Source organism: Tauraco erythrolophus, chromosome 3 (assembly GCF_009769465.1).
Source record: "Tauraco erythrolophus isolate bTauEry1 chromosome 3, bTauEry1.pri, whole genome shotgun sequence".
In the NCBI taxonomy this organism is placed as follows: Eukaryota; Metazoa; Chordata; class Aves; order Musophagiformes; family Musophagidae; genus Tauraco; species Tauraco erythrolophus.
The window spans coordinates 96,790,525-96,815,802 of record NC_141467.1 but is presented as its reverse complement, the minus strand read 5'-3'; the positions used below and the strand labels follow the sequence as shown (position 1 = coordinate 96,815,802).

Genomic DNA, 25,278 nt, shown 5'->3' with positions numbered 1-25,278 from the left:
TTTGGGTTGGAAGGGACCTTAAAGATCATCTAGTTCCAACCCCCCTGCCATGGGCAGCGACACCTTCCACTAGATCAGGTTGCAAATGCCGTGTTCCTCTCTTAGGTGACTCACTGAGTTCCCATGTCATGTTAGTGACTTGAAAAACAGGATATGAATACTTCTAAGATGACATATAAAGCCCCACTTAATTCATATCAAAACTTCCTTACATTTAGATGTAAACATTGCCTTATCAATTATCATTTAAAATAAGTTATTAGCTGAACACACTGAAAAGGTAAACTGGCTTTCATCATTGTATGAGGTTAAATAGCCACCAGAAACAGGCAGAAATGACATGGAAATGGAGAATTTTATTTACCTCCCTCCACCGCAAGCTCATCTGCTCCTCTACAAGCATGGTACAAACCATGGCTGAGATGTATCGTGTTTCCAGTGGAGTATGTTCTATCAAGAAAATCCAACCTCTTCTTTAGTGTGACCAGTCTTTCCTGCTCAGTCTGAGATCTGCCCCATTCGTGAGTGCATCTTAGGATGTAACCTTACTTCTTGTAAAGGCACAAAGTCTGTCAGAGCCAGCCTAAGGCAGATATTGGTGAGAAGGATCAGGAAAAGGCAGAGTTCTGCCCCTGTCTATTCCTGTGTGTGGTGCAGACATCCCCCAACCCGTGATCTTTTAGTAATTCCAGAGACATTGTGCATCCATTCGGTTAATGCCGTTAAGGACACGCATGTCATGTCCTTGTGATTTGAAGAAAACAATAAGGTCCTAAACAATCAGAATATAACTGGTGGAGATAGTCATGGGCATTATGGTAAAACCAGCTTCCCAGAGCACTGGCTCTGATGCTGTCATGGCTCTGTGTTATTGACTGATTTGCTTATCAAACTCCCTAACGCTCTCCTGTCCCTTCAACATGAAGGCTGCTAGCACTGCCCATCAAAGAGAAAGGATATTCTCCTGAAATTACCATAGCTCTAAATTTTGGCACAGCTTTGGGAATTTAGTCAGTGTCTCCTGGTTGAAATAACGCTTACACAACAGCTCCCACACTTGTCAACTTTTAGTTTTGATGATCAAACAGATTTGCATTACAACGAGCATCTACTCAGACGTACTCTGGTGTGAAGTTGGAGCTCTACTTGGGTTTGCTGGTGGGGTTTTTTGTTTGGTTTGGTTTTGGTTTTTTTGTTGGTGTTTTTTTAGTTTTTTTTTTAAATTCTATTTTACTATACAAGATTAGGTATATGTGCTTTTCAGATGACGTCTTGATCATAAAAGCAAAGGGCAAACCTTAATAAATCCCTTTGACTTCCATACTCGTATCTGCAGTACTATATTCCTGAGGGAATTTAGTCAGGTTATTTAACAGGCTAGTATCTTGTTTTACTCATCTCAGACACTGAGATGAGAAAGGTCCTGGGGCTCCTGCTTCTGAACTTTGTACAACTGATATGAAAACGTGCTTCATAGACAGGCTTTCACTCCACATTCTTTCATTGCTGATATTGAACTTCAATTATTTGAGGACAGAGGTGTTTTGGAGTGCAGAGAAAAGAATAAAGCAAAACTTGCATTCCCATCCAGGCTCAATACGAGTGGAAAACAAAGTTTTGTGCCTCTTCCTGTCTGTCTGAAAAAATTAGTGAAACTACATAAAACAAAGCAGTTGGATACAGAACATCACTGCATAAATAAATTTGGAAGGGAAAAATAATAGAAACTCTTTTGTGTAAGTAATATAAAACAGGTTATTTTGTTCATTTTTTATATCTGCTAAAACTAGCCCTGATGCAATGCCTTGAAAACTTCCCTGTATTTCTCAGCCCATAGATAAAAAGTGTCTTGAGTAGTGACTTGCAACAGGAACCTCATCTGTTGCAAACACGTTGAGCCTTCCTTGTTTCTCAGAGAGGAAGTATGTGGCCTGTTTGGCAAATGCTGCTCTACATGACAGCGTGAACTTCACAACACACTCATTCGACCGGCTGCTCCTCGACTTGATCAGCTAAACCTTGCTGGCAGCATGCGAGCAGTATTATGACTACGGCTTTTTTGAGAAATACTGCAACCTGGAATATCATGCCTAGCATTTAAAGGTAATCATTGCTCTGATACATTCTAGATTATCTGCATACGGGATCAAATGTTTCAATTTTAATCATATAAAAGGGAGTTGTATTTCTTTAACGATGACAGTATTCAGACCATGGATTTCAAGTACCACTAAAGGTAGAAAGAGAAAAGCCTGCCTTGATCCTTTTCAGTACTAAAGATAGAAGGGATAAGGAATATTTCTACTGAAAGCTCACAGTAAGATAGGACCTTATGCTGAAGCAAACTGTATTTCACTATAACACAAAATATGAGCCTACAGATTAGTGGGGTTTTTTATTCAGGTTGTTAGAAGTTTGCATAATGTGGCATTTCTGTGTCGTTTCACAGTTGCATGTTTCTCTGAATTACCTTGGTTACGGCATTACATTGTTGTTTCTAAGCGCAAAGGTACAAGTGCCCCAAAGCTGAAAGGATGCTCATTTTGATTAATGACAAATTAAGGGAAACTCACTAAAAAATAAACAGCTGCTGAAATCTAAGCTGCTTTTTTTCCCACATGAAAAATTACAGGATGCTGGTGTTCTCATGTTCAAGTTAATTGGGATTCAGACATTACCTTTGAACCTGACTGAGAATTAAGTCCTAAGATCATGGGAGTATAGATGTGAATATCAGGTAAAAAAATAAAATAGGGTATACTATCTCAAGAATGATGAATGTCCTAATTTCACTAGTCTGCAGTACTCCTTGCAGAGGGGCTTTACTCACATGCTTATCTCGTCTTTTTATTTATCTTATTATTTTTAATTTCTTTATATTTACTGATTTTCAATCCTTTTAAATATAACTTTGAAAAAAATTCTTACAAAGCAACGGACTTTCCTATGCGCCGTGCTGTTTAACTGCTCCAGAAGCACATTTTCTCAGAGAACAGATTCCACGAGAGGAAACTGTTGCTGCATGTGTCGCACGCAGGAACGGAAGGTGTAAATTCTACCAGAGGTTTTGGGGACGTGTGATTTAGGTCGGTGAGATTCCAGTCTTGACAGGTGAAGTGTTCGTGTCTGCCAAGAGCTCTGCCACTGATAAACAGGACACAAAGCAGGACTGGGGCTGTAGATGTTTCCTCACCTTCCTTTGGCAGCAAAATTAAAGCGGTAAAGATCACTAAACCCCACTGGCTGTGCGTTTGCAAAGAGCTATGTCTGCAGCGACCAGCTTTCCTTAAACAGCATGTGCACAAGTGGAAAGGGGAGGGGAGGAAGGACCAAAGCTTGGAAGACTGCAAATGTGATCTTAATGTTTAAAATCAAATTTCCACACCAGCCTGAGGAGGTGGCCTGTGAGCAGGGAAAGCTGCAGGTAGAGTTTGGCGTGCAGCACAGCGGTTCCTCCGGGCTGAACAGCAGCTGCTGTCCTCCATGCAGGGCTTTGGGTTGATAAGACAAGGCGAGCTTAGAGTCTATCATCTCTCCTTAATTGTTCCCAAATCACCCTCAGTGAACAATTTTCTTTGGATCTGGCATAATTACCTGCTTCTCCGACTGAGGGGTGCCGCCTCTACTCATATCCCAAACTCCGTCACCGTGTATAAGTGGGATGCAGTGCCTGAAGCAGATTCGCCATTTCAAAAGAATATCATCTATAAAACTGCTATCATTCTGCTATTGACTTAAATGATAAAAAATCAGCTCAGCCACAAGATGTTCTACAGTTTCCTGTAAGTTAATTTTTGTAGAGTATCTCAAAATTTCAGAAAACCACCCTACAATTTATCATCCAGTGATACAATGGACTTGTATTGCGCTGCCAATACTCAATGCAAGCACAAGCTACTTAAGCTGTTAAGTTCTATCACACACTTGAGAGTCATATGCACTGTTGTTTTAGAAATACTTAGGATACTAATTCATATGCTGTTACTCTAAAACCAGTGATACGTCATTGCCAGCGAGCAAGTAGGAACAATCTTTTGCTCCCTCTCGCCCCATTTCAAATGAAACTTCCAATTCCATCCCATTTTCAAATGTCTGAGAGTTGAGCCATACTTCAGGGCATGCACTCCACCACCTTTGACTGCACTATAGGCACATATTTACTCTGCCCAAATGCATAATGACAAGTGGCCTTAGTGTTAAAACCTAGTCTGATATCTCTCTTTTTCCTTTTAATCACTTTGGATAAGTGAATTGACAGCAGTGGCCACAGCTTTCCATTTGCTTACTTTTATTGAACACTTCTGTCATGAGTCTAGAGAACATCTTGAACTCTCTGCCCCTTTCAAGACTTTACGATGCCACCAATGGTAATTATTAGTGACAGTAGAACAGCGTGGAAAATGTAATGCGACACAGCAAACTGGCACGTCAGTGACATCAAAGTCCAGAATGTCATTGCTCTTCACTGTTACTGTAAGTACCTTATAACATTTGTATTTTCCGTAAGTCAGATTCTTCCACATCTAAAGCAGCAGCACAGAGCCGCATGCTCTATGCTGTAGACCTCATAGGTCTTTTGAGAAGAACAATGATTTGTATGGCAGAAGTGAGCCAGGCCAGTTTTGGATGTGCTCTGCAAAAATATGTAGTAGGCACATGTCTCTTGGCCAGTACTTAATCTGTCTGGACTAGGCAGCAAGTGGTTTAATTACAAACTGCATATAAACCATCCTTCAAACACGCTTCAGGTATTTTTAAAGCAACATTTAGAGCTCAGACCCCTAAACACCACCTAGGAAAATGAAGGTGCCTTGCTCAAACGTGGTGCGCTTTTAGAAAGTTTGCAAGTGTGAGGTAAAGTTCTCAGAAGTCTTTCCATCACGTACAAATGTTACATACCACTTTCCAAAGTGACTCAGGCACACCTGAAAATTGTATGCACTGTGTCTTAAGTGTAGGAAAAAAGCCCTTGAAAGCACTCTGTCACAAGCCTGATCGCTAGTAGGATGACTTACTTTCCCAGCCCTCAAACACCAAGACCCAAAATAAAGGGGTACATAGAGGTAGGACTATTGTTTTTATTTTTCCATACTTTTGTGACAAGAAATTCAAGTAGTATTCTCCTCTAAATAACAATTGCATATTTTAAAATTACAGATGGACATGAGATATTTATGCTCCTCTGTTTGGCATCTATCTGGAATTGCTCAAAACTTCTGGTAACTGCAGCTTACTTACTATACACTTTGCCAGATTTGAACCGCCCTTTTCAAGTACTGCAAAACTGCAGCTCAGTACAGAGCACAGAGCAGGGAGGTTATCTCTCCAGATATTTATCCCACTTTTCCAGTTGACTTTTTCAGCCCTGTTGAGCTCTCTGTTGCCATGCCCAGGAAATTTTGCTGGCTAGTTTGAAGATGAGCCAGGAACATCTATTTTAGCTGTAGCCAAAGTACTGGCTGCAGTATTCCTCCCCCTGTACCTCTTATTCTTGATGGGATACAACTGAGAAAAACATTGAAGAAATTAAAATTGGGTCTTGTGAAAAACTATTCATAGTTTGTCCAGGAAATTATAATCTTGCAAGTAGACAGTGCCTGCCAAAATGAATTTTGATTTCAGTTTTAGAAACTTAGGCACAGTTAAATGGAGATTGATTTTGCGTTTTCGATCAAGAGAGACCCTTTTATTCAAATGTGGATATCCAAAAGGCTACTTTTTATTCAGCTTCTAGACTTCCTATATCAGGCAAGGAAATAGTTTTTTGTTCTTGTGAAAGCAGATTTCAGACACTTGTCAGAAAGACGCTGGCACAGTTGCATTCTACAGATGTGCCACAAACTCGTTCCCGAGTGCAGGCAGTGAAAGCGTAATGTGCCATTTGGCTGGTGAAACAGAGACTTCTAGCAAAGAGCCTTTGGGAACCAGCACCAAGAAGCTTGAAAATCAGATTAAGTAGAGTCCAACTGTGCCTTACCATCTGTTCTAGCACTGATCTATTTGCATTTGATAAGAGACAAACTCTTTCTCTTTCAAATGGCATTTTATTCTGCAGAATGTCTCCCTAAACTCGCTGTAAGATACCAGAAATTTATGGTGTTCAACAATATACTCAATTCTGCCAATCTTATTCCAAACAACAATCAAAAATAAAGTCTCACTGATTTAACCAGTACTGCTTCTCAACTCGGACACCTCTCCAGTTAACACCATCAAGCTCTAGGCTGTTGTAAGTAAAGAGGAGCATACCAAAGGCAGTCGTCATCTTTGAAATATTTAAGCTAGAAAAGACTGAAAGATGAAGATTGCACTTGAGTGTAGTAAATATCCCCATGATGCTGCTAGAGGTCCTGTTATCATTTTCACAGGGCAACTGACAAATATCTTTTTAAAAAATAATTCATTATCAGCTAGTGGTATTGTTTTGCTTTAATGTACAATTTCAAACAGGTATTATAGCTTATTCTTCTCTGCCTCTGAAAATATACCATATAGTGAGACACCTTCCACATCCATAAGGTTTTTCTCTCTGTCCTCTGTTGGGATGCATTACGATGGCCACAGCAAAGCCATGAGAAGAAATTGTCCCTCTCACCATATTCAGTTCCACAATTGTCTGATGCTGTTTCTTGTGCATCCACCAAGACTTTTTAAGACAACTACATGAAGAATTTGCACCAGTGGCTTTATGCAGGAGGAGTGTTTTGAGATCAAACATTTTGAGGCAAGGTGTTACTCAAAAAAAAAAAAACAAAACACCATTGCCCACATTCGCTGAGAGCACAGCTGCATCAGAAAAAAAACACTGAACAACGTGCTTAGCGTTCAGCAATAAAGCAACATAATATACACACAGCACTGAAAACCAGATATGTCACTCTTATTAATTTCTTTGTAGCTTCAGAACTCCAAATGCTGAAAAGAACATTTTGTATATGAAATGACTGTACGGGCATGGCTTTGCTGTGACTTCCTATTGTGCTGAGGTACTGGTAATGGAAACTTTTACTACATTGCGTTCTTCTGAGCAACTTCCCTAGCTGTGGTTTTCTGCTATTCCCCTGATAAAAGCACCAAAGTGGTGAGAGTTTAGCAAGTATGTAAAACTCTCACATGAATTTGACACAAGAGTTCTCAAAAGCAAAACTGCACAAAATCGGAGACACCCAACCCAAACTAGGTCATTTCTCATCTGTTGGCACAGCAGGTGTTATTCTGATGTTTAATTTCAATGTCTCCTTTGATTTAGTTCTGAAGAGCTTTGACAGAATTAGAGAGCGCAATGGGAAATACGGTGAAAACGCTGAGAGCCTCCGAAGAAACAAGTGTGCCGAGCCAAACGGGTAAGCACTCATTCAATTTCTTTCAAGAGAAAAAGATGTTAAAAATGTTCGGTACGTTCATCCATGTGTCTGCCCTCATCCGCCTGACGTAGTAAAAGTAGGCAAGTGCACGACTGCTGTGAGAGAAGGAGGGCATCCCCTAGGCAGTGCTTATTTTAGGTGCATTCTACTCATTTTCCAATAAGTACTTAAATTAAAAAAAACACAAGTGTTAAAATTATTATTTGCTGATGCCCCTTGGAAGACGTTTCTTCCAATTCAGAAAGCACTGAAGCACTGCTCCAGAAACACTGTATTTTGACATACTTGTAAGTGATATTTTATACAAATTTGTTCCTGAAATTTGGTTTTGCTTCATTTAAGGTTAAAAATCTTTATGATGTTATGCTTGCACTGAACCTGAAGTATCCTGTTAGACAGTTGCACTAAAAGCAGCACACAGCCAACTTGTCACCAGTTTTATCAATAAAGGTTATACAGAAATACACATTTCACAGGCCAAGCTGCCAAAGGGGGATATAACCCATCTGCCCTGTCCATCCACACATGAAAATATCAAGTTGCAAAGCCCTCGCCATAGGCTGGTAGAGGTTGTGCATCTGAAGGCAAAACCAGGAAGGACTCAGTGACCTGCTACTCCCAAACTGCGAGTGAGTACAGCCTCAGCTCTCATGCTGTAGTATGACGGACAGCTGGTACAAGAGCTGCAATAGATCACTCCCCAAAGGTGAGGAAGAGAATACAGTTTTGTTTTTATTCTTTTGGGTTTTGGTTGGTTTTTTTTAGAGGGGGAACACATTAATAAAAATTTTTGAGTTTTCCATGAAAGATGGCCCAGTTGTGCTGCTCATTATTATAGGGAATCAGTCTGGTTTTGTCAGTACTGGAAGGAAACCCAGACCTGCTTTTAGCATGGCCAAGAACTAGCTGACAGGGGCAGTCATGAAGCTCTAGGTCCTAATAAAGAAGAGACCAAATACTGTTAATGGCTACTCAGAGGCCTATAATATGAGCTGACAATCTCTTTTGTGAAGAAGAGTGCCTTATGTTGATATTCCCAACAACTGCTGTCACAATACCATAACCATCAAAACAGACATGCACTTGCATCAGAGCAGGACCTTTCTGATGAGCAGGGGAGTGAGGGGTCGCTGCCATGGTTGTGACCAAGTTTGTATTGTTCCTGCACATGCTAAAAACCAGGATTTATCAAGGCTAAAGCCAACTGCATGCATTCAAATGACGTAAAAAGAACATACCCCTAAAAGATTACTCAGCAAACATTGACACCACAGAGACTTCAAGGGGAAATTACCCATTTAGGAATTCAGGGCTGATCTATTTGCATTCTCTTACCTGTCTAGCACATCTAGAAAGGTGCTTTGTCAGATCTGCTGCCACCTGGGGAGGAAACAAGTCTCCCATAGCTGCCGTGGTGTCTGCCAAGGCCACAGGGATGTTTTAGATGCTCATATTGGGTACCTATGTTTAAGCACCCAAAGGCAGCTTTTTGGCCATAAAAACTAATAGAGTGCCATCGCCCTATGAGGATGGTAACACCTCTCCTATGAGGAGAGGCTGAGAGAGCTGGGGTTGTTCAGCCTGGAGAAGAGAAGGCTCCAGGGAGACCTTACTGTGGCTTTTCAATACTTAAAGGGGGCTTATAAGAACGATGGAGACAAGCTTTCCAGTAGTAATAGGACAAGGGGTAATTGTTTTAAACTAAAAGAAGGTAGACTAAGATTAGATATAAGGAAGAAATTTTTTACAATGCGGGTGGTGAAACACTGGAATAGATTGCCCAGAGAGGTGGTAGATGCCTCATCCCTGGAAACATTCACGGTCAGGTTGGATGGGGCTCTGAGTAACCTGATATAGATGAAGATGTCCCTGCTCACTTCAGAGAGGCTGGATTAGACGACCTTTAAAGGTCCCTTCCAACCCAAACTATTCTATGATTCCATGATTTAACAACCTGCATAGCTCTTTGGATCTAACTCTTAGTTTGGATCAGACCAGCATCTTTCATAATGGCTTAGATGCTGCTAATTAAAGTTGGGAATAGAAACATCAGTCCTATCATCCAAATCCAATGAAAACAGACTTTTGAAAAGGAACTTGGTGCTGAAAGCATAAATTTGGGATAATGCAGTGAGTTTGCGTCTTCCTGAGCAGACCAAACTCCAAATCACATCACCAAACACAGATTTCCCTCAGGCCAGAAACAGCCACCTTTGATTTAAGTGAGGAGGAGGATCCAACCCACAGACTTGCAACAGTCCACATAGTTGTTAGGAAAAGTAGGTTTTACACTGGCTCATTTCAGTAAGGCTAAATAAAATGAAAGACAAACAGAAAGGAAGGAAAGAAAGAAAGGAAAGAATATCCAACAAGAAGGGGGAAGAAAACAGTTAATTGGACTCTGCAGATTTGATCTGCAACACGAATGTGTTCATCAGACCCCTATAATCCCCTCGTGCTGCTTAAGAGCTGCACCAAAAGCGTAACCTTGTTCTTTCCTCACCTGCAGTACATCAGCCTTGGTCCTGAGAAAGGGAACAGTGCATAAGCTGCATTTCCTAAAGAAGCATTTGGACTCCAAATATGACTGCACTCCATCTAAACACACACTGTATGGGCATCCCAGACACAACCTAGGTACTGACAACCAAGTAGACAGATCAACAAGGGGTCATCAGGGGTTGCGAGCCCACCCCCTCTTCTTTCCTCTCTTGGGACCCTGAATCAAGGGTTAATCCTTACTGAGCTGCACCTGCATAAGTCTCAGTTGCCAAGCTGGCTGACTTAGATCTAATTTGGGTTCGTCAGTGCGACTCTGCAGCCACACCTTACGGCTGCTGCACAGACAGCCTCCCAGACACACACGAGTGCCCTCCTTTACCCTCTCTGGTATACACCGTGCCATAAATCATAGTATCTCTGCTGGACAGTAAAGCTGGGATGATGCAAGGAGCTGAACTCTCAGCAGCTTATTCCCACTCCAGACACAGACCCAATGGTGCACAGCACAGCGTTTTTTGAGGGCGATGAGCTGGATCTGGATGCTCTGCTGATGCTCTGCCTATGCTCTCCCTTCTCTCTAACAGTGCTTCCTAGTCCATTCACAATGAATAATTTGAAACATGCAATATTCAGTCTCACACTTGCAAGACATCCAAGGATACAGACATCGAAAATTAGCATGTACTTCATATTCATTTCCTACTCCTAAAAAAAAACCCCACCAGAATTAACACCTGATTCAGTGGAAATGACTGTGCTTTGATATTTCCACTCTAACTTCTAAGGTGTTCCATTTCAGACGTAACCTATGCTTGCACTGCGGAGGAGAGGTTGTGTTAGAAAAACTCAGGCAAATCTTTTTTCTTTTACAACTTGAAAGTGTGGGGAGCTCATCAGATCAAATCTATTAGATCACTGTGAAATTTAGGTGTGGAGAAACAGTGTAATTTGTTTAGTCTCTGTTTCGAGGCTTTTGTGTTTGAAAGGAGCTAGTATGGGTTCCATGAAATGTTGTAGAGTGCAGTGGGGTACTTTACATGACAAAAAAAAACCCAGTGAGGTTTGATTTAAATGCCAATTAAAATGAGGTCTTGTTTGTGGAGTAGGAAGGTTCAAAGGTATTGGGTAACACAAAATCCCTTTACTTTCATTCTAATGTAAGTACATGTAGTTTAAGAGGAAAGTTTGCATGGATGTGGCAGCCAACACTATGATTAATTCCTTCCTTTTCAGAACTACAAACTAATGTGCAAAATTGAAACAAAAACGATTATAAAGATGAAAGTGTAAGCAAAGTAATGCAGATCCTGCTAGAGTAGAGAAAAAGTCATGTACCCCGCAGAGCATAACGAAATGCAAACCACCGATACGCAAGGAAGGAGAGCAGAAAAGCACTTGTTTTCCATCCTTTCAGTATGGAAACAAAACATTTATAAATAAACCACATAAGTTTAAAAAAAGTATTGCTAAAGGGATTTTCACTAAGCTAAAAAATAATTGCATTCCCTGTAGAACTGCTATCTAACAATCTCAATGAGAAATTAGGTGACGGCACTTTATCATCACTCTGTCGTTCTTACAACGTACCTTCTGGCGTTTATTTCTTGTAGCCCTGGGTGAAGATTTTGCTTCATTTAAGAAGTGTCAGCACCAATAATTAGGTCTCGTTAGCCTCAGGCAGTAAGCAGTTTCATAGACAGAGAAGGAGTCTCTTAATTTTTAGTGCAGAACAAGGAAGCAATCAAAGGCATGCTTAGCACAAAATTTCTTCAGTATAGTTGAACTAATTGTGTAACAAGTTACAGTAGACTAATCACGGCAGTTGGCTGATTAATACAAAGGTACTGGACTAGTCCTGCTTAATTCAGTGATACTAATCAACTAAGAAAACTATGGCAATACTAACATATGGTCAAACTAACCAATGTCTATTCCAGACTCCACACATCTATACATCCATAAGGATGCTCACTAACTGTACTGTGGGGCTACTTCAATAGGCAAAAGCTAACAAAACTAAAAATGCTTACAGTCAGCTTGACTTTTAAGGTAAAATGACCCCCTACTCTGCATAACACAAGTCCCTATGACATAACAACAAACAGCTACTCAAAATCAACTGAGAAAACACTACTTTGTATTTCCTTCAAACCACAGATGTGGAATGTTTTCCTTAATATGCATATTCTTATTATCACTGCTATAAGGATAACAATTGTAAAATCTCTCCTCTTGAAAATATTTATTTTCTGCAGACTTGCATGTTTCCTTCAGCTTTTCACCATTATCGTTATGAGTTATTTGTAAGGCCCTGGGACCCAGATGCTGCAAACACAGAGCCAGTCTCAGCATCCATTCAAGATACTGTTAGTAGGTTTCCCTGAAACATTGTCTTCCTTAAAGATAAGTTGATGAGGAATCTAAATTAAATGAGAAAATCTAGCAAGATACAGAAGTGTGTCTCTCTCTCTAGGTAATTTCTTTCCTTCCTTCCTTGAATTCATTCCCATTTTCACACATGTTGAGCGGCACAGAGTGGGGAAGGATGGACATCAAACCACCTCTGCAGATGTACTGTGAGATAGCATTACTAAGGAATGGGGCGCTGATCCTGCGGGAGGCAAAGGGAAAGTTTTGTCTCCCCGTGTGCCAGAGGAGGGTGCTGCGACATAGAGAGGGAAGGGACCCACGTCCAGGAGAAAAGAAGGCAGCGTATTGCACGATCCCTCTTGCCAAGACTTCTGCCAAAGAGCTCAAAACACCCGGCAAAACACATTTCTGAAGCTATCATCTGCCAGCGTTTCCTGGACACCACAGATTCCTGCTGGATGAGGAACTCTTGAATATTTGATAGTCCCAGCCTTGCAAAAAGTACCTCCTCCATCCCTCAGGAACCCAGGAGGCTCAGCACATGTCCTACACAGTGCTGCAAGGCCCAGAGTCATCCCAAATGACTGTAAAAGGTCTTCTTATTTCTTTACTGACCTCAGTTCTGTAAATTGCAGTTGTGCACTGACTTAATTATAAATACCCTTGTTGACCCTCTTCTTTAATTGAAGATAAGGACATCATGTGCTACCTCCAGGACAGTTTCCATACAAGGAGGGAGAATAAAGCTCTCTGGCTGTTCATCAAGATAATTTACAAAACTGATGGGAAATGGGCAATAGCGGCCATGCTCTCATTGCTGTTCTTCTAAACTAGTTTCATACCTTTGAAAAAGTATCAGCGCTGTTAAATGATGGAACAATTCAACATGCATCTTCCTTTCCTTAAATGCAATGCATCAGCTTGGCTCGAAATTGTAGCTGGAGGCATTTAAAGACAGTGGCATTAATTGAACTGGGTTACTTCCTAATACTACAAGTACTTACTAATTTTGCAAGTTTCAGACTGAATATGTCCTTTAAATATGGTAATTACTAGAAAAAGTGGTCTAAAATTAGTGACTTACAATTAACCAAATTACTTTCATTTCTAATATCTTCACATTCTTCTTACAAATTTACAGGCTCATCTTTAGCTCTTTATGTTTACAAAGTGACATTTCAGAGTGAGATTTTTTTCCCATTTGACCTATTATATAAAATACAACATACATAATGAAAAATCCATTTCTGCTTCAGAACTCTATCTTGTTTGCAATTGACATTTTATTTCTTCTTTCACAGGTCAGGAGAGTGATTTCCTTGCTGTCCTCTATGACTATCCCTCAGCAGACATAAGCCAACCTATATTTCATGTAGGGGAAAAACTGCGTGTGTTATCAGAGTAAGTTGATTCTTTTTTTTTAAATTATGTTTTGTTATAATTGATGCAAAGCTCTGTTTTATGCACCTGGCACAAATTGGATGCAGTTCAGCAAAATTAACTGAGTTCAGAATCTGCAGTGAAGGATGTTTAGCCATGTTGTAAATTTCCCTACAGTTTAAGGATTTGGGATTTCAGATTGTTCTTTGATCCTTGGATTCCTCTGACATAGTTTCTGAAGCTCGATTCAGATTCTATTCTAAAGTAGAACTTAAAGCAGAATTCTGCTTTGAAAAATTATTTTGATAAAGTATCCCCCCGCTGTTAGTGGTAAACAGAGTAAGAGCAAAAATAGTTTAAATCACACAGAAAAGGAAAATTATTCTGAATTTCTCTATGTCAAGCATGACTCTCATTTTCTCTCTCACCTTTTTTATCTAACAACTCCTTTATGATTAGGGTTTAGAATTTCACTGTAGATTTAAGACAAACCTAACAAAAACAAGATAAAAAATAGCTTTTTTTATCTTTTATGTTAATTTTTTATTTGATTCTGCGTTTTCTTAGTGGGGGGGAAAGAAAAAAAAAGTCACAGATTTTCCAGCCAGTTCCACTTAAAAATTCATGAGCCTCAGAGGGAAGTAGGCTTAAGAGCACTAGTTCAGACTGAGTTTAAGCACAGTGCAAATATTGCCCCACACAAGAGTGAGCATACCTCTTGAAAAATGGAAGGCAGCAGCCCTGATGTTCTTTTATGCACGACTTGCATTAGCACACAGTGACCTCCTCTGAGTTACTCAGCCCTACAGCCACTGTTTGCACTGCTTAAGCATATATAAAGGATTTTATTTTTGCAGCTGGTGGAGCAGATGGATTCAAGGAAAAACCAGACACATTCGCAGCAGAGAAATCCTCTGAGGATTTCTAAATTAATTTAAAAAATTCTTTACCTGAGGAAGTCAGAACGCCTAATGGTTAGAGGACAGAAGTACTCAAGAGAAGTATCACAGATGGTTGATGAATTATTGGACTCTTCTCCAGGCCATGATGACCCTTTGACAGCAACAAGATATGGGGCTATGTGGACCTTTGGTCTGACCCAGAATAGCTGCAGTTATGTTCTGCTGACAAAGTGCTTTCCCTGTGTCCCTGAACCTAGAGGTCACAAGGCTCGGACAATACCACTAGATGAATTTTCTGCTGATGGACAGCTTCCCTAAACCAGGGGAATTCTTCTCTGGTAACTTTTAGCTGTTTAAACTTTCCTGCAGTTTGCGTAACATACACAACATGGTACAACAATTTCTTTAGCTTGGAAATTATGTGTAGCAGCTATCAGCCCCACCAATCCTGCCAAGAACATGATATATGGAACTTTCATAGAAAATACAACTCCTAACAGATATTTGTGACTGCTTTGGGTTGGAAGGATTAGATGAGCACCACTGGCACAGTTTCTCACTCTTCACACTTGTCAGGTACCTTTCATTACCAGAAGAACAAATAAATTTAGCTGGCAGAAGTCAAACCGAATGTCCTCCAATGATCTTCCCAATCTACATAATTTCTCTGGCTCCTTCCCCAGGAGAGGTGTGCTGCACTGGGACTTTTAATCATCACAGGGATTTTTCAGGGTTAACAATATCATAATTCGGAGGGAGAGAGTTGCTGAGTCTCTGTTATTTTGTTCTTGCAATTCTTGCTTCTGTCTTGGAGAGTTGCAGGGAAAAATCCCAAAATATCCTGAACTTCTTATAGATAATTTCATGTCAGTTGGAAATCCACAAGCAAAACTTGTGGGGCCCTGAAATTTCCAGCTCTGAGCAGTAGACACTTCCCTTTTTTCCCCAGGATCATGGTCCCAGCAGCTATAACTCACGAGGTTTAACCTAAGTGTTTTCAACTCAGCTGTTTCAACACACACTGAGACTCTGGTCCACAGTTTGGTCCTTATTTGGGAGCATTTATATGAACATCCACAAAAACAGCATTCAAACAAAAGACACACTATTACTTGGATTCAAACTCTTAAAGGAAAAGGTGGAGAGAACCCATCAATCATCAGTGCCTTTGCATTAACCACTAAAGCTCCACAGCATCCCTGTAAAAATTCTTGTTACCCTGCCCTTCCTAAGCGATTCAAAAGATAAAGCCAGCATTCAGTATCACAGCAAGAACCTAAGATATATCAGTGAAAAAACATATGTCTAGTCACCTAGTTTCAGCTGAGGTCTTTTTTATTGGAGTCCGGTCAGCAACTCATTGAAGAAAAGAGCAAACCACAAACCGGGTTCTGTTAAACTGAAAACCTGTTCCCAGGAAGACAGGGTCCATTTGCTGAGCATCTCTACCCTGATGTTACAGGATTAACTACAGAGCTGTTCAGACACAGCATACTCAGACATAAGCTGAATATCTTGGATACCAGTACAAGTCTAGCTGTGGGAAGGCAGAGCACAGCATGGTTTAACCACTGAGTATTTATCCTTCTTCTTTTAACTGCAGAAAAAATATTTTATTACTTACGTAATTTAGATGGAATAAATGTAGCTTACTTGTGTGTCCAAATTTAATCCTGATGTAAGTTTAGAAATGGAACTGCTCTAAATGAAATAAACTTGGGTCCCTTTCTGAATACGTAGATTCAGGAACACAGATAAAAGGTTACAGGCTAATATTTATGTCTTAACTAATTTCTAAAATGAGGACAAGCTCTGAAAGTACATCTGAAAATATCCTTTCTCTTGCTTTCACATAGTGAAGGAGGCTGGTGGAGAGTCCACTCCCTCACAACAGGTCGAGAAAATTATATTCCAGGAAAATACGTAGCAAAGGTTTACCATGGGTAAGTAAATGTACTTCATATAGCCTTTCAACACTACATTTCTACATATACTGTCCTGATTAGTTATTCAGTGTCATAGTCAAAATGAAGCCAATAAGTGACTAGACAGACAGAAATTTTATTTATTGACGGTCTAAAACATTTCTTATGAAATCTCAGAACATGAAATCCACATCTAGGTTTAGATTATATGAAAAGGAAAATCCTAGTTTTAAATGCTGGAAAGGGTCAAAAATCCCTCAAATGCCATATAAGATATTTAAAATACTTCTTTTGCATGGACTGATCTCTAATTTTAAGTCATTGATAAAGAGATCCTATTTTAAAAGAATTTTTAATATTTACAAAGAGTAAAATTCAAGCTAGAGTTGCTCATGAAAAACAGATCAAAAAGAACAAATAGAAAGACTAATAAGTTGCTCAAGAATGTAAACTCTCACACTTGTAGAGCTAAGGAAGGCTCAGAGGTTTCTTGTTGCCCTAGGCACCAGTCAGGAAAAAAAACATTAAAGCACACACTTAAAAATTTTCTGGCAAAAGTTTTAATACCTGTTTAATTTCAAGCATATGAACGGTGAACTTCACTGTGATTTATGCAAGTGCTTAAATTTTAATGTGCTTTTATATCCTTCTGAAATAGAGATGCTTTCCCAAAGACAGGTCACAGATACGGTAACGGAAGCTACTGTCGGAAGCTTCCCCAAGACCATTTTGCTGATAGCAGACTGGATCAAACACACAAGAACAACTTTAAAAAGAAGTGCCAGTAACTCCTACAGCAGCCAAGCAACCTCAGTTACATGGTTAGACACTAGCTGTGGCAAAATACAGCAGTGCACTGAGCTATGGTGAAAATCAGTAGGGCTAATTCCACTTTCTCTTATCCACAAAGTCAATTAACTTAAATGTCTGGACTGTTCCCTAACATAAACAGAAAAATTGTATTTAATTTTGGGCTTACTTAAAATACAATTAAAATACAATTTGGGGTTAATAAAAGTGTTATAAATGAAAAAGAGGGATTTAACTAATGCTATAGATATGCCGTCAATATTCCACCTGGATATCTCCCCAACAATTCAGATCAAGACAGCTCAAAAAGTTTTGTTTTCAATAATAAGTCCAAACCTTATTCACTCTTCTCTTAGTCTCACAAAACTTAATGGAACTCAAAGAGGGCAAGATTTTTCTCCATAAACTGGGGAAATATGCCTGGACACAGTTGAGAGAAGAACTACAGAAAGCCACAGTGTTATTTTTGCAGTGACTTTTCCTGGCTAATGCTGTACTTTCACAGCCTCATGCTGTTCTCTGTTTCACTGGTGCCCAAATTTCAGATCTTGTTTTTTCCTGCTTCACAGCTGGTTATTTGAAGGGCTGGGAAGAGAAAAAGCAGAGGAACTTCTACAGCTACCCAACACCAAGGTCGGCTCCTTCATGATTAGAGAGAGTGAAACTAGGAAAGGTGAGAAAATACGATTTTCCCCCCTTGATCTCAGGTGTTAATGAATTTACAACTCTCTAATTGAGTCCCTGTACTGCTTAATATGTATCAGTCCGAAACCAGAAAGTGTATGTAATGGGAAAGCAAAGGCACCCAGTGCAGCATGCCAGTATTCGTCAGTGCCCTACGTTACGAGTGGTGCTGGAAACAGGGTTAGCGATGGCCGTGGAAAGTTCCACAGGCATCAGCACAAACAAGACACAGTTGTTTAAACACTAGTATTTACTTTGGTAGCATGCAAAGCTTATTAGGCAGCAGGACTTTTCAAATGGAGGAAAAGTCACAGCTTTGCCTTGGTCCACAAGAGATTGTCTGAAGAAGAGATAAAATACACACCAAGCAGCGGGGGTGGCTGATAAGTGCATTTCCTATAAAAACATGTGGTTCTTTTATTTACCTTTTAAAAATGACGTCTTTGTTATTTTCTTTCATAGCAATTCTGTTGCTACATGGGAATTGCACTGTACACACGTTACACTTTTATTCTCTTCAACGGGAATACATCTTCCATTGTGCAACATGACATCTTCCCTTTTTCTAAAGCACCAGAACACATCCTAATATCATGATACTGCAGTTAAAAGGGAATAATAAACCATCTACTCTGACCTCTTGCATACCACAAGCCAATTAGTTTCATAATACCTATACTAAATTAAAAAAAAAATTAGGATCAACATTCAGTCCTTACCAACTGAACGCTGCACATTGGTTTTAAACAAAAAAACAGGAAAATCCAAGCTGTCATCTCCTGCCAGGACTGCATTATCAGTTACCACCTACTGCATTATTGGGATCTGACTAAATCAGCATACCAGCCCATGAGTCTGGTCCCCTTCTCCAGAGGAAGACAAACAACTTCTGTTAAGGCCTGTTTCCTTTACACCATTTCAAAAAATCCCATACCAGCAAAAACAAAGGAAAAACACACCAGAAATGTGAATTCAATCAAAATCACAGGCCTTGATACTGAGCCCTTTATTCCCTTTGTTATATTTAAGTATATACATAATATGTACTATAGAAGTAGAAATTAGGATGGCCAGTCAGTTGTTTTCAGATCTTTCTGGGACCTTTTTGGTCATGGCGTCACATCTTACAGATACTCCGATTGTGGTCACTGCTATCCAGGCACAATTATGGCCCCGCTTTAGTGTAATTAGTTCTCCTCTTTCTCCAGGGTTATATTCCTTGTCAGTGCGGCACAGGCAAGTGAAACATTACCGGATCTTCCGCCTTCCAAATAACTGGTACTACATCTCTCCACGGCAAACCTTTCAGTGCCTTGAAGACCTTGTGAACCACTACTCAGGTAAAAAGAACTGCAGAATAAATATATTTTCCACTGGCAACTGTAAAACTATCTATCAAAGGTCCAGAACAACAAGCAAGAGACTTGCAGCTACTGCCACAGAACCAGCAAGGGAAAAATTTGTGGTTTATATGTTTTACTTTATTTTTGATCCTAGATACAAATATTCTACCCTTAACAGTATGACCGAAATCAACCCAAGAACTCAACTAAATAAAGACAGATAGGCTCTGCCCATATTGGTACATGATACTGTACAGCCATGTCAGATCTGTCCCTAACACTATTTGGTCCAAACACTAGTGTGTAGCACTTCCCTAGATAACTTCCAAATACAGCTAGGAGGTTAGTGCAGGCGGGGGATGCCCAGCCCCTCTCAGAGCACAGCTGAAGTCAAAGTTTGGGTGCACGAAAATGTTAAGCTGTACAGATGCAAGTCATGTTTCTGAGTCCCAGGGCCAGAGTCCAACTCCTGGCTCACTTTGTTTACCAGCATGGACATATCTGTCATTGATTTATTTACCATATAGACAGACAGATAGCATCAGGACATGCAAGACCAGGTTCTGCAATCACATTTCTCTTAGGAACCACTACATCACGCAACCTCATCTGCAGCAGAAAATTCTCAGAAATGTTGTTAGTTTCTTCCCTATTACTTTAGAAGGGTATGGCTGGATTTTATGAGCAGTTCTCTCAAGAGGCTCAAGCTGCTAGGTCAAACCTAGATTCAGCTGTCACTTTTACTAATATCAGTCCAGTGGATAACACCTGTTTCAATGATAGCTTTCCAAATTTATGGCAATTTAACCCGTGCCAGAGAGACAACTTGACAAATGACACAATTAAGTGGCTGCAGTTACCATGCACAACAATTAGCATATTTTAAAATGAGGAAGGAAGATTGCAATAAGTTAATTGCATAAAAGTTATAAGAGAACAAGAGGTTCTGTGCATTAACTAGTAACAGGTATTTGTTAATTTTAGAAGCATAAAGCTACCGTATCTCTGTATTTTATAGGTAAATGAAAAAGTGTGTTAGCCAAGGAGTACTCTGATAAACTAGGCAGAAAAGCCATATTCACATTGAAAACATCCAAAAAACTTTCAAGTCCAATGATATAAAGAGAGGAGTGAGAATTTGAACAGGAGTGATTTTTTTGTTTTGTTTTTAACATTTAAGTTCGCTGACATCTTTCTCCATTTAGAAAGAAGCAAACAATCGAAGCCTAAAATTCGGGGCAGGGGGGAGCCCAAAACTTAGAACAATTAACATTTTTCATTGAGTTACAGGTGTGAGAGGAGACATAGTGAAATTTAGCCCTCCTCCTTTCACCATGAGATGATACAGAATCTGACCCTGAAGTAAGGCTCAGAGCTGTAAAACACTAGCGTTCAGCCACGATGTTCCCTGCTTGGGCAGCAGAACATTTGCACGGTTCCTAGTAGGTCAAGGAGAAGAGGATGGAGAGAAGAAACACAGCTGAAAGTAACCTGAATGCAGCATGAACATGTGAACCTTGATTCATTTCATAATTCACAGTAGAACAGGTGCACATACAATCCAATCTGAGTGGTTGTATCTTCCATCTATTTGCACTCTGTTTGCACAGCTGAGACAATAGGAGGCAAAAGCAGAACTCACTGAGGACTCAGGAAATCTGGGTTTGAGTCCCTGCTCTGTTACAAACTTCCTTCTAGATTTTGGGAAAGTCATTTTGTCTTTCCACGTCTCTGTTTCTCACTTGTACTGTGGGAAATATACTCCATGATCAATTAAAAGGCAACGGTATGAGGAAAGGAAAAAGTTAAGCCTGTGTTACAGTGTCCTTGCTCAGGGCAAACAATTTATTGACTCCTGCTACAATGTCCAAAAGTGTTTACTTGAGCATGCACCAGAGAAGGAAAACAGTGAAGATAACAGTGAGCAAAGATTAACTTTCTGTGTATTCATTTTCCCATTCAGAAGTTGCTGATGGTCTCTGCTGTGTCCTTACAACACCTTGTCTTACCCAGTGCACTAACAACAACAGCGTAACAAATCAAGTTCCTCCTGTGGTGATGCGGAATAAAAACTTCAACTGGAGAAGTATTCAGAGGTACCACTTACAACACAGGCTGCCAGAAACAACAAGGGGTTTTTCCCAGCCTTGTATATGCTTGCACTTACAACACAGAAGAAACAGCCATTTCCTTCTCCTGAGACTGATTTTGAAGCTTAGTCAATCTTCAGAGCTGCTGACAGCAGGCTAACAGATGAAAACTGGATGTCCAGCTCGCTAATTGATAATCTTGGGCTAACTTTGAAAGAAAATACAGTCAGCATAAATCATTTTTCCTATCCAGCTAAGAGTGTGGCCACATATGCAGTCCCTCTGGGACTCATGAGACCTCTCCACCAAGGAGACAGGAGTAAGAGCCAGGCCCTAAAGCCTAGTCAGATCCACCACCAACAGCACACGAACATGCAACGGCTCGCAGATGAGCCCTGATGGTCAGAAAAGGCTCCCCCTTGTTCACATGGTGGCCATCCATGAAGCAGTACGCGTACAATGAACGCACACAGCATAAACCTCTCCTGCTGTGCCTCTCTCAATGCACAGCCCAACTCAAGGTTCCTGAGATTTCTAATATCATGACTGCAACTAGAGAAAGTAGGTCAGGTTTCAGAAGCTGGTGAAGCAACCACCTTCAGAAACAAAAGCACCTCTTATTTTTGCAGTATAAATTTCCCTCCACTACCCTTCCTTCACAAAGCAGATTCATTTGCTTACAAATGGAAGAAAATTTTGTGTGGTATAGAGGCCATTTTTCCTACAGATTAAGAAGAAAGAGAGAAAGTATATAGACGTTATTTCCTTTTCAGATGGCAAAAAATATTTAGATAGTACTGTTGTACTGATCGTTTCGGAAAAATCACAAAGTGCTAGAAATGTCTGGTGATCTATGAGCCAGGAAATTTTTTACACACCAAAATTAACATTGTTTGCTTTAATAACTGTTAATATTATACTAATAAGCTCAGTTCAAGTAGTTGAAATGGTAACAACATTTTTTTCTGTTAAAGGCTGGAGGTGACTGAAGATACTGAAAGCACCCTGGCAGCAATGGATGATTCTTGTCTCAGCTATGGCCTGAGGGAAAGTATTGCTTCCTACCTGTCCTTAACAGGGGATGACAACGCTTCTTTTGCAAGCGCCAGAAAGAAAAAAGCCCAATCTCTTATATACACAGGGAGCAAACGTAAGAGTACCTTTCACTTGCCAGCTACATACTATGAAGACTAAAAATAAGTCAACAAGGGGAAAAAAGCAACAACTGAGGGATTAGAAAAGAAATCCAGAACATCCTGTGGTCCTGCAGTCCTTCAACAGCTGAGATACACAAGCACAACAGCTGACGACCAAACACTGGCAGTGCTTCTGCATTTCCTCTTCTGAATGTTAACCTGAGGCCTTCTTAAAGATGCTATCTCAGCCACAGCATATGCAGGGATCATCCCCAGTGCACCTGAAATTAGAACCTGCTCACAAGCAGGACAAACTCAGATGGACTCCAGGTCAAGAGCCAAGTGAGGAAGATGACTCTTCAGCAAGGGAGGTGCCCACCCTTGTACAAAGGTGATTGCACAGAGAAGGACTCGCTACAGCTCTAGAACTTTAATTAAGCCTTACTCTGGTATTGTCCACAAGTTTGAAAATCATCTTTACAGAACCTACCTACACTGAAAAAGGAAGCCTTTTACTTCTTCATATAGAATCGTTCACCCTCATTGAGTTAGAAACTCATCAATAACCCCAAGAAAGCATCTGGCATCCAAGAAACACCTGATCATATTGACTCCATACTTCTGTCACTTTTACCTTTTAGTAGAAAAAACAAAAATTATTGACTTTCCAAGTGGCATTTAATTCAACTCCCGGTAGTGGTCGGCAGTGTCACAAAGATGTCACAAAATTAAGAACAGGCTTAACTCAAGGAGAAGTTCCTGCTTAGCCCTGAGATGGGAGTATAGGTGTATCCAAAAGCATAACTCAGCTGCTCATAATCTAGCAGATACACATCAGAGAATAAAGTGGGTTTTTAAGTGAAAAGTAAAATGTGGTAATATCATGCCTAACTGCAAAGGTGGGCTTGCAAAGGTGTGACCTTCTATGTGTAGAGGATCAGACTTTAACCTCGTCTCCTGAGGGCACCCTCATATTTATGTATAATATTTATATTAATAGCAGCTTTTTAAAAAATAAATAAACTAAGAGAGCAAATCAGCTACAGTGGATGTTAAAGAGTTTTCTGAATTTCTTGTCTGAGAAGAGTAATGATGTCAAATAGCAGTGACACATTTCATCAAATTGATTAAAGATTTGGAACTGGGTTATTTGAAATTTCACAGATCAGAGAATTTTCCCATATATACGTATCCTTTGCTAAGTTACAAATGAGCATGATCCTTTGAGCCTGACTGGTGACTGCTTTCTAAACCAAGTAGTCACATCTAGGGGTGTAAAATGCTGCAATGTATGTTCTTGAGCTGAGGTCTTTTCAATCTAATGTTCTGTCATACCTTTTAGCACAGATTTGAGTAATGAAGATTTGAAGAGATAGCAAATTGGGTTTATATATGTATATTTTTCCCCTGTAAATATCTCTTAGCACAAATGTGTGTGCTCTTTAGATCTTGCAAAAGATCATTTGCACTAGCAAGAGAGACTCAGAGATCAAAACAGTTGACAATCTATTTAAACATATTTCAGAACTTAAAGGGTGAATGTAATTTGGCTGATAAACGTTGAACACCACAAAGTAAAATGAACTCAGGAACTCTAGATGTTTGTATAATCTCATTATCATTACTGATCATTAATATGTTGTGGTGCCTGCATCTTATCCAGTGAAATGTATATGGGGAGCATTACAGATTTCTAAGTCATGACTTGTATTTATGCATTAAAATAATATCCAGTAGTTATTTTTTATTGCTTTTAGAAAATGGAAAACCTGGCATGCACCTAGTACAAACACTCAGTCTTGCAATAACACTGTCAAAAGGTATCGTTGATCATAGAATCATAGAATGGTTTGAGTTGGAAGGTATCTTACAGATCATCTAGTTCCAAACCCTCCACCATGGGCAGGGACACCTTCCATGACGGAACATAAAAAAGAATCCAAGAGCCCACGTAACTTGGCAGCTTGGAACATGCTCTATAGGAAGGGGATAAGACATGTTGTGATGGCGGCAGGTTCACACAATCACAGACCAGTTCAGGTTGGAAGGGACCTCTGGACGTCACCTGGTGCAACAGCCCTGCTCAAGCAGGGTGACCTAGAGCTGGTTGCCCAGAACCATGTCCAGACAGCTTTTGAATATCTCTGCGGATGGAGACTCCACAACTTCCCTGGGCAAACTGTGCCAGTGCTCGGTCACCCTCACGGTAACAGCATGAGAAGGTGACAAAAACTTGTGAATGGTACCATAAGGGATGGCTGGATTTCACAGATGGTCATGGGGCAATTCTGTGAGGTCTGGCCGTTTCTCACAAATAACTGAAAGACTATATTAGGTACCCTTTGGGAAGCACGATCTTGCAAGGGCCAACAGCACCGAGGTGATTCTATACAAATCTGAGATTATCTAAGAAACAGTATCAGAAATACCAAATTTGGGCAGGGATGTAGCGAAACTGGAACCAATGGAGAAAAAGTAATCAGAGATGGCTGGAAAGATGATGGGAAAAGAGGGAAGAAAGGGGATCTAAAAGGTCATCATAGGATCACAGATATATAGGGTCTATATCAGACAGCTCTGCACATGATTGCAGTAGTTTTCAGTAAGGCAATAAATCTGCTCTATCCACTATTGGCTGACCTGCTTCCATAGCAAGGAGGGACCTGGTGTCTTCCCTTGCCTTGAGTGGAGGAAACCTGGGAGCTCTCCTCCATCCACCCACAGGGAACGCCTGGAGGGGACAGCTAAGACATCTGCCCTCCACAGCCTCCA

At 40.2% G+C, this 25,278-nt stretch overlaps 2 protein-coding genes across 2 annotated transcripts in view; one reads left to right on the top strand and one right to left on the bottom strand.

Moving 5' to 3' along the window:
* Positions 1 to 25,278, bottom strand: part of TG (thyroglobulin) — a 162,969-nt gene that overhangs the window by 39,442 nt on the left and 98,249 nt on the right. The gene's annotated exons all lie outside the window — the stretch shown is intronic.
* Positions 1,995 to 23,646, top strand: SLA (Src like adaptor). Its single transcript, XM_009981918.2, has 8 exons — positions 1,995 to 2,103; positions 7,250 to 7,343; positions 13,538 to 13,637; positions 16,375 to 16,461; positions 17,823 to 17,926; positions 19,146 to 19,277; positions 21,244 to 21,376; positions 22,345 to 23,646. Exons 2-8 carry the CDS (start codon positions 7,283 to 7,285, stop codon positions 22,562 to 22,564), a joined length of 837 nt encoding a protein of 278 aa, XP_009980220.1. The 5' UTR covers positions 1,995 to 2,103; positions 7,250 to 7,282; the 3' UTR covers positions 22,565 to 23,646.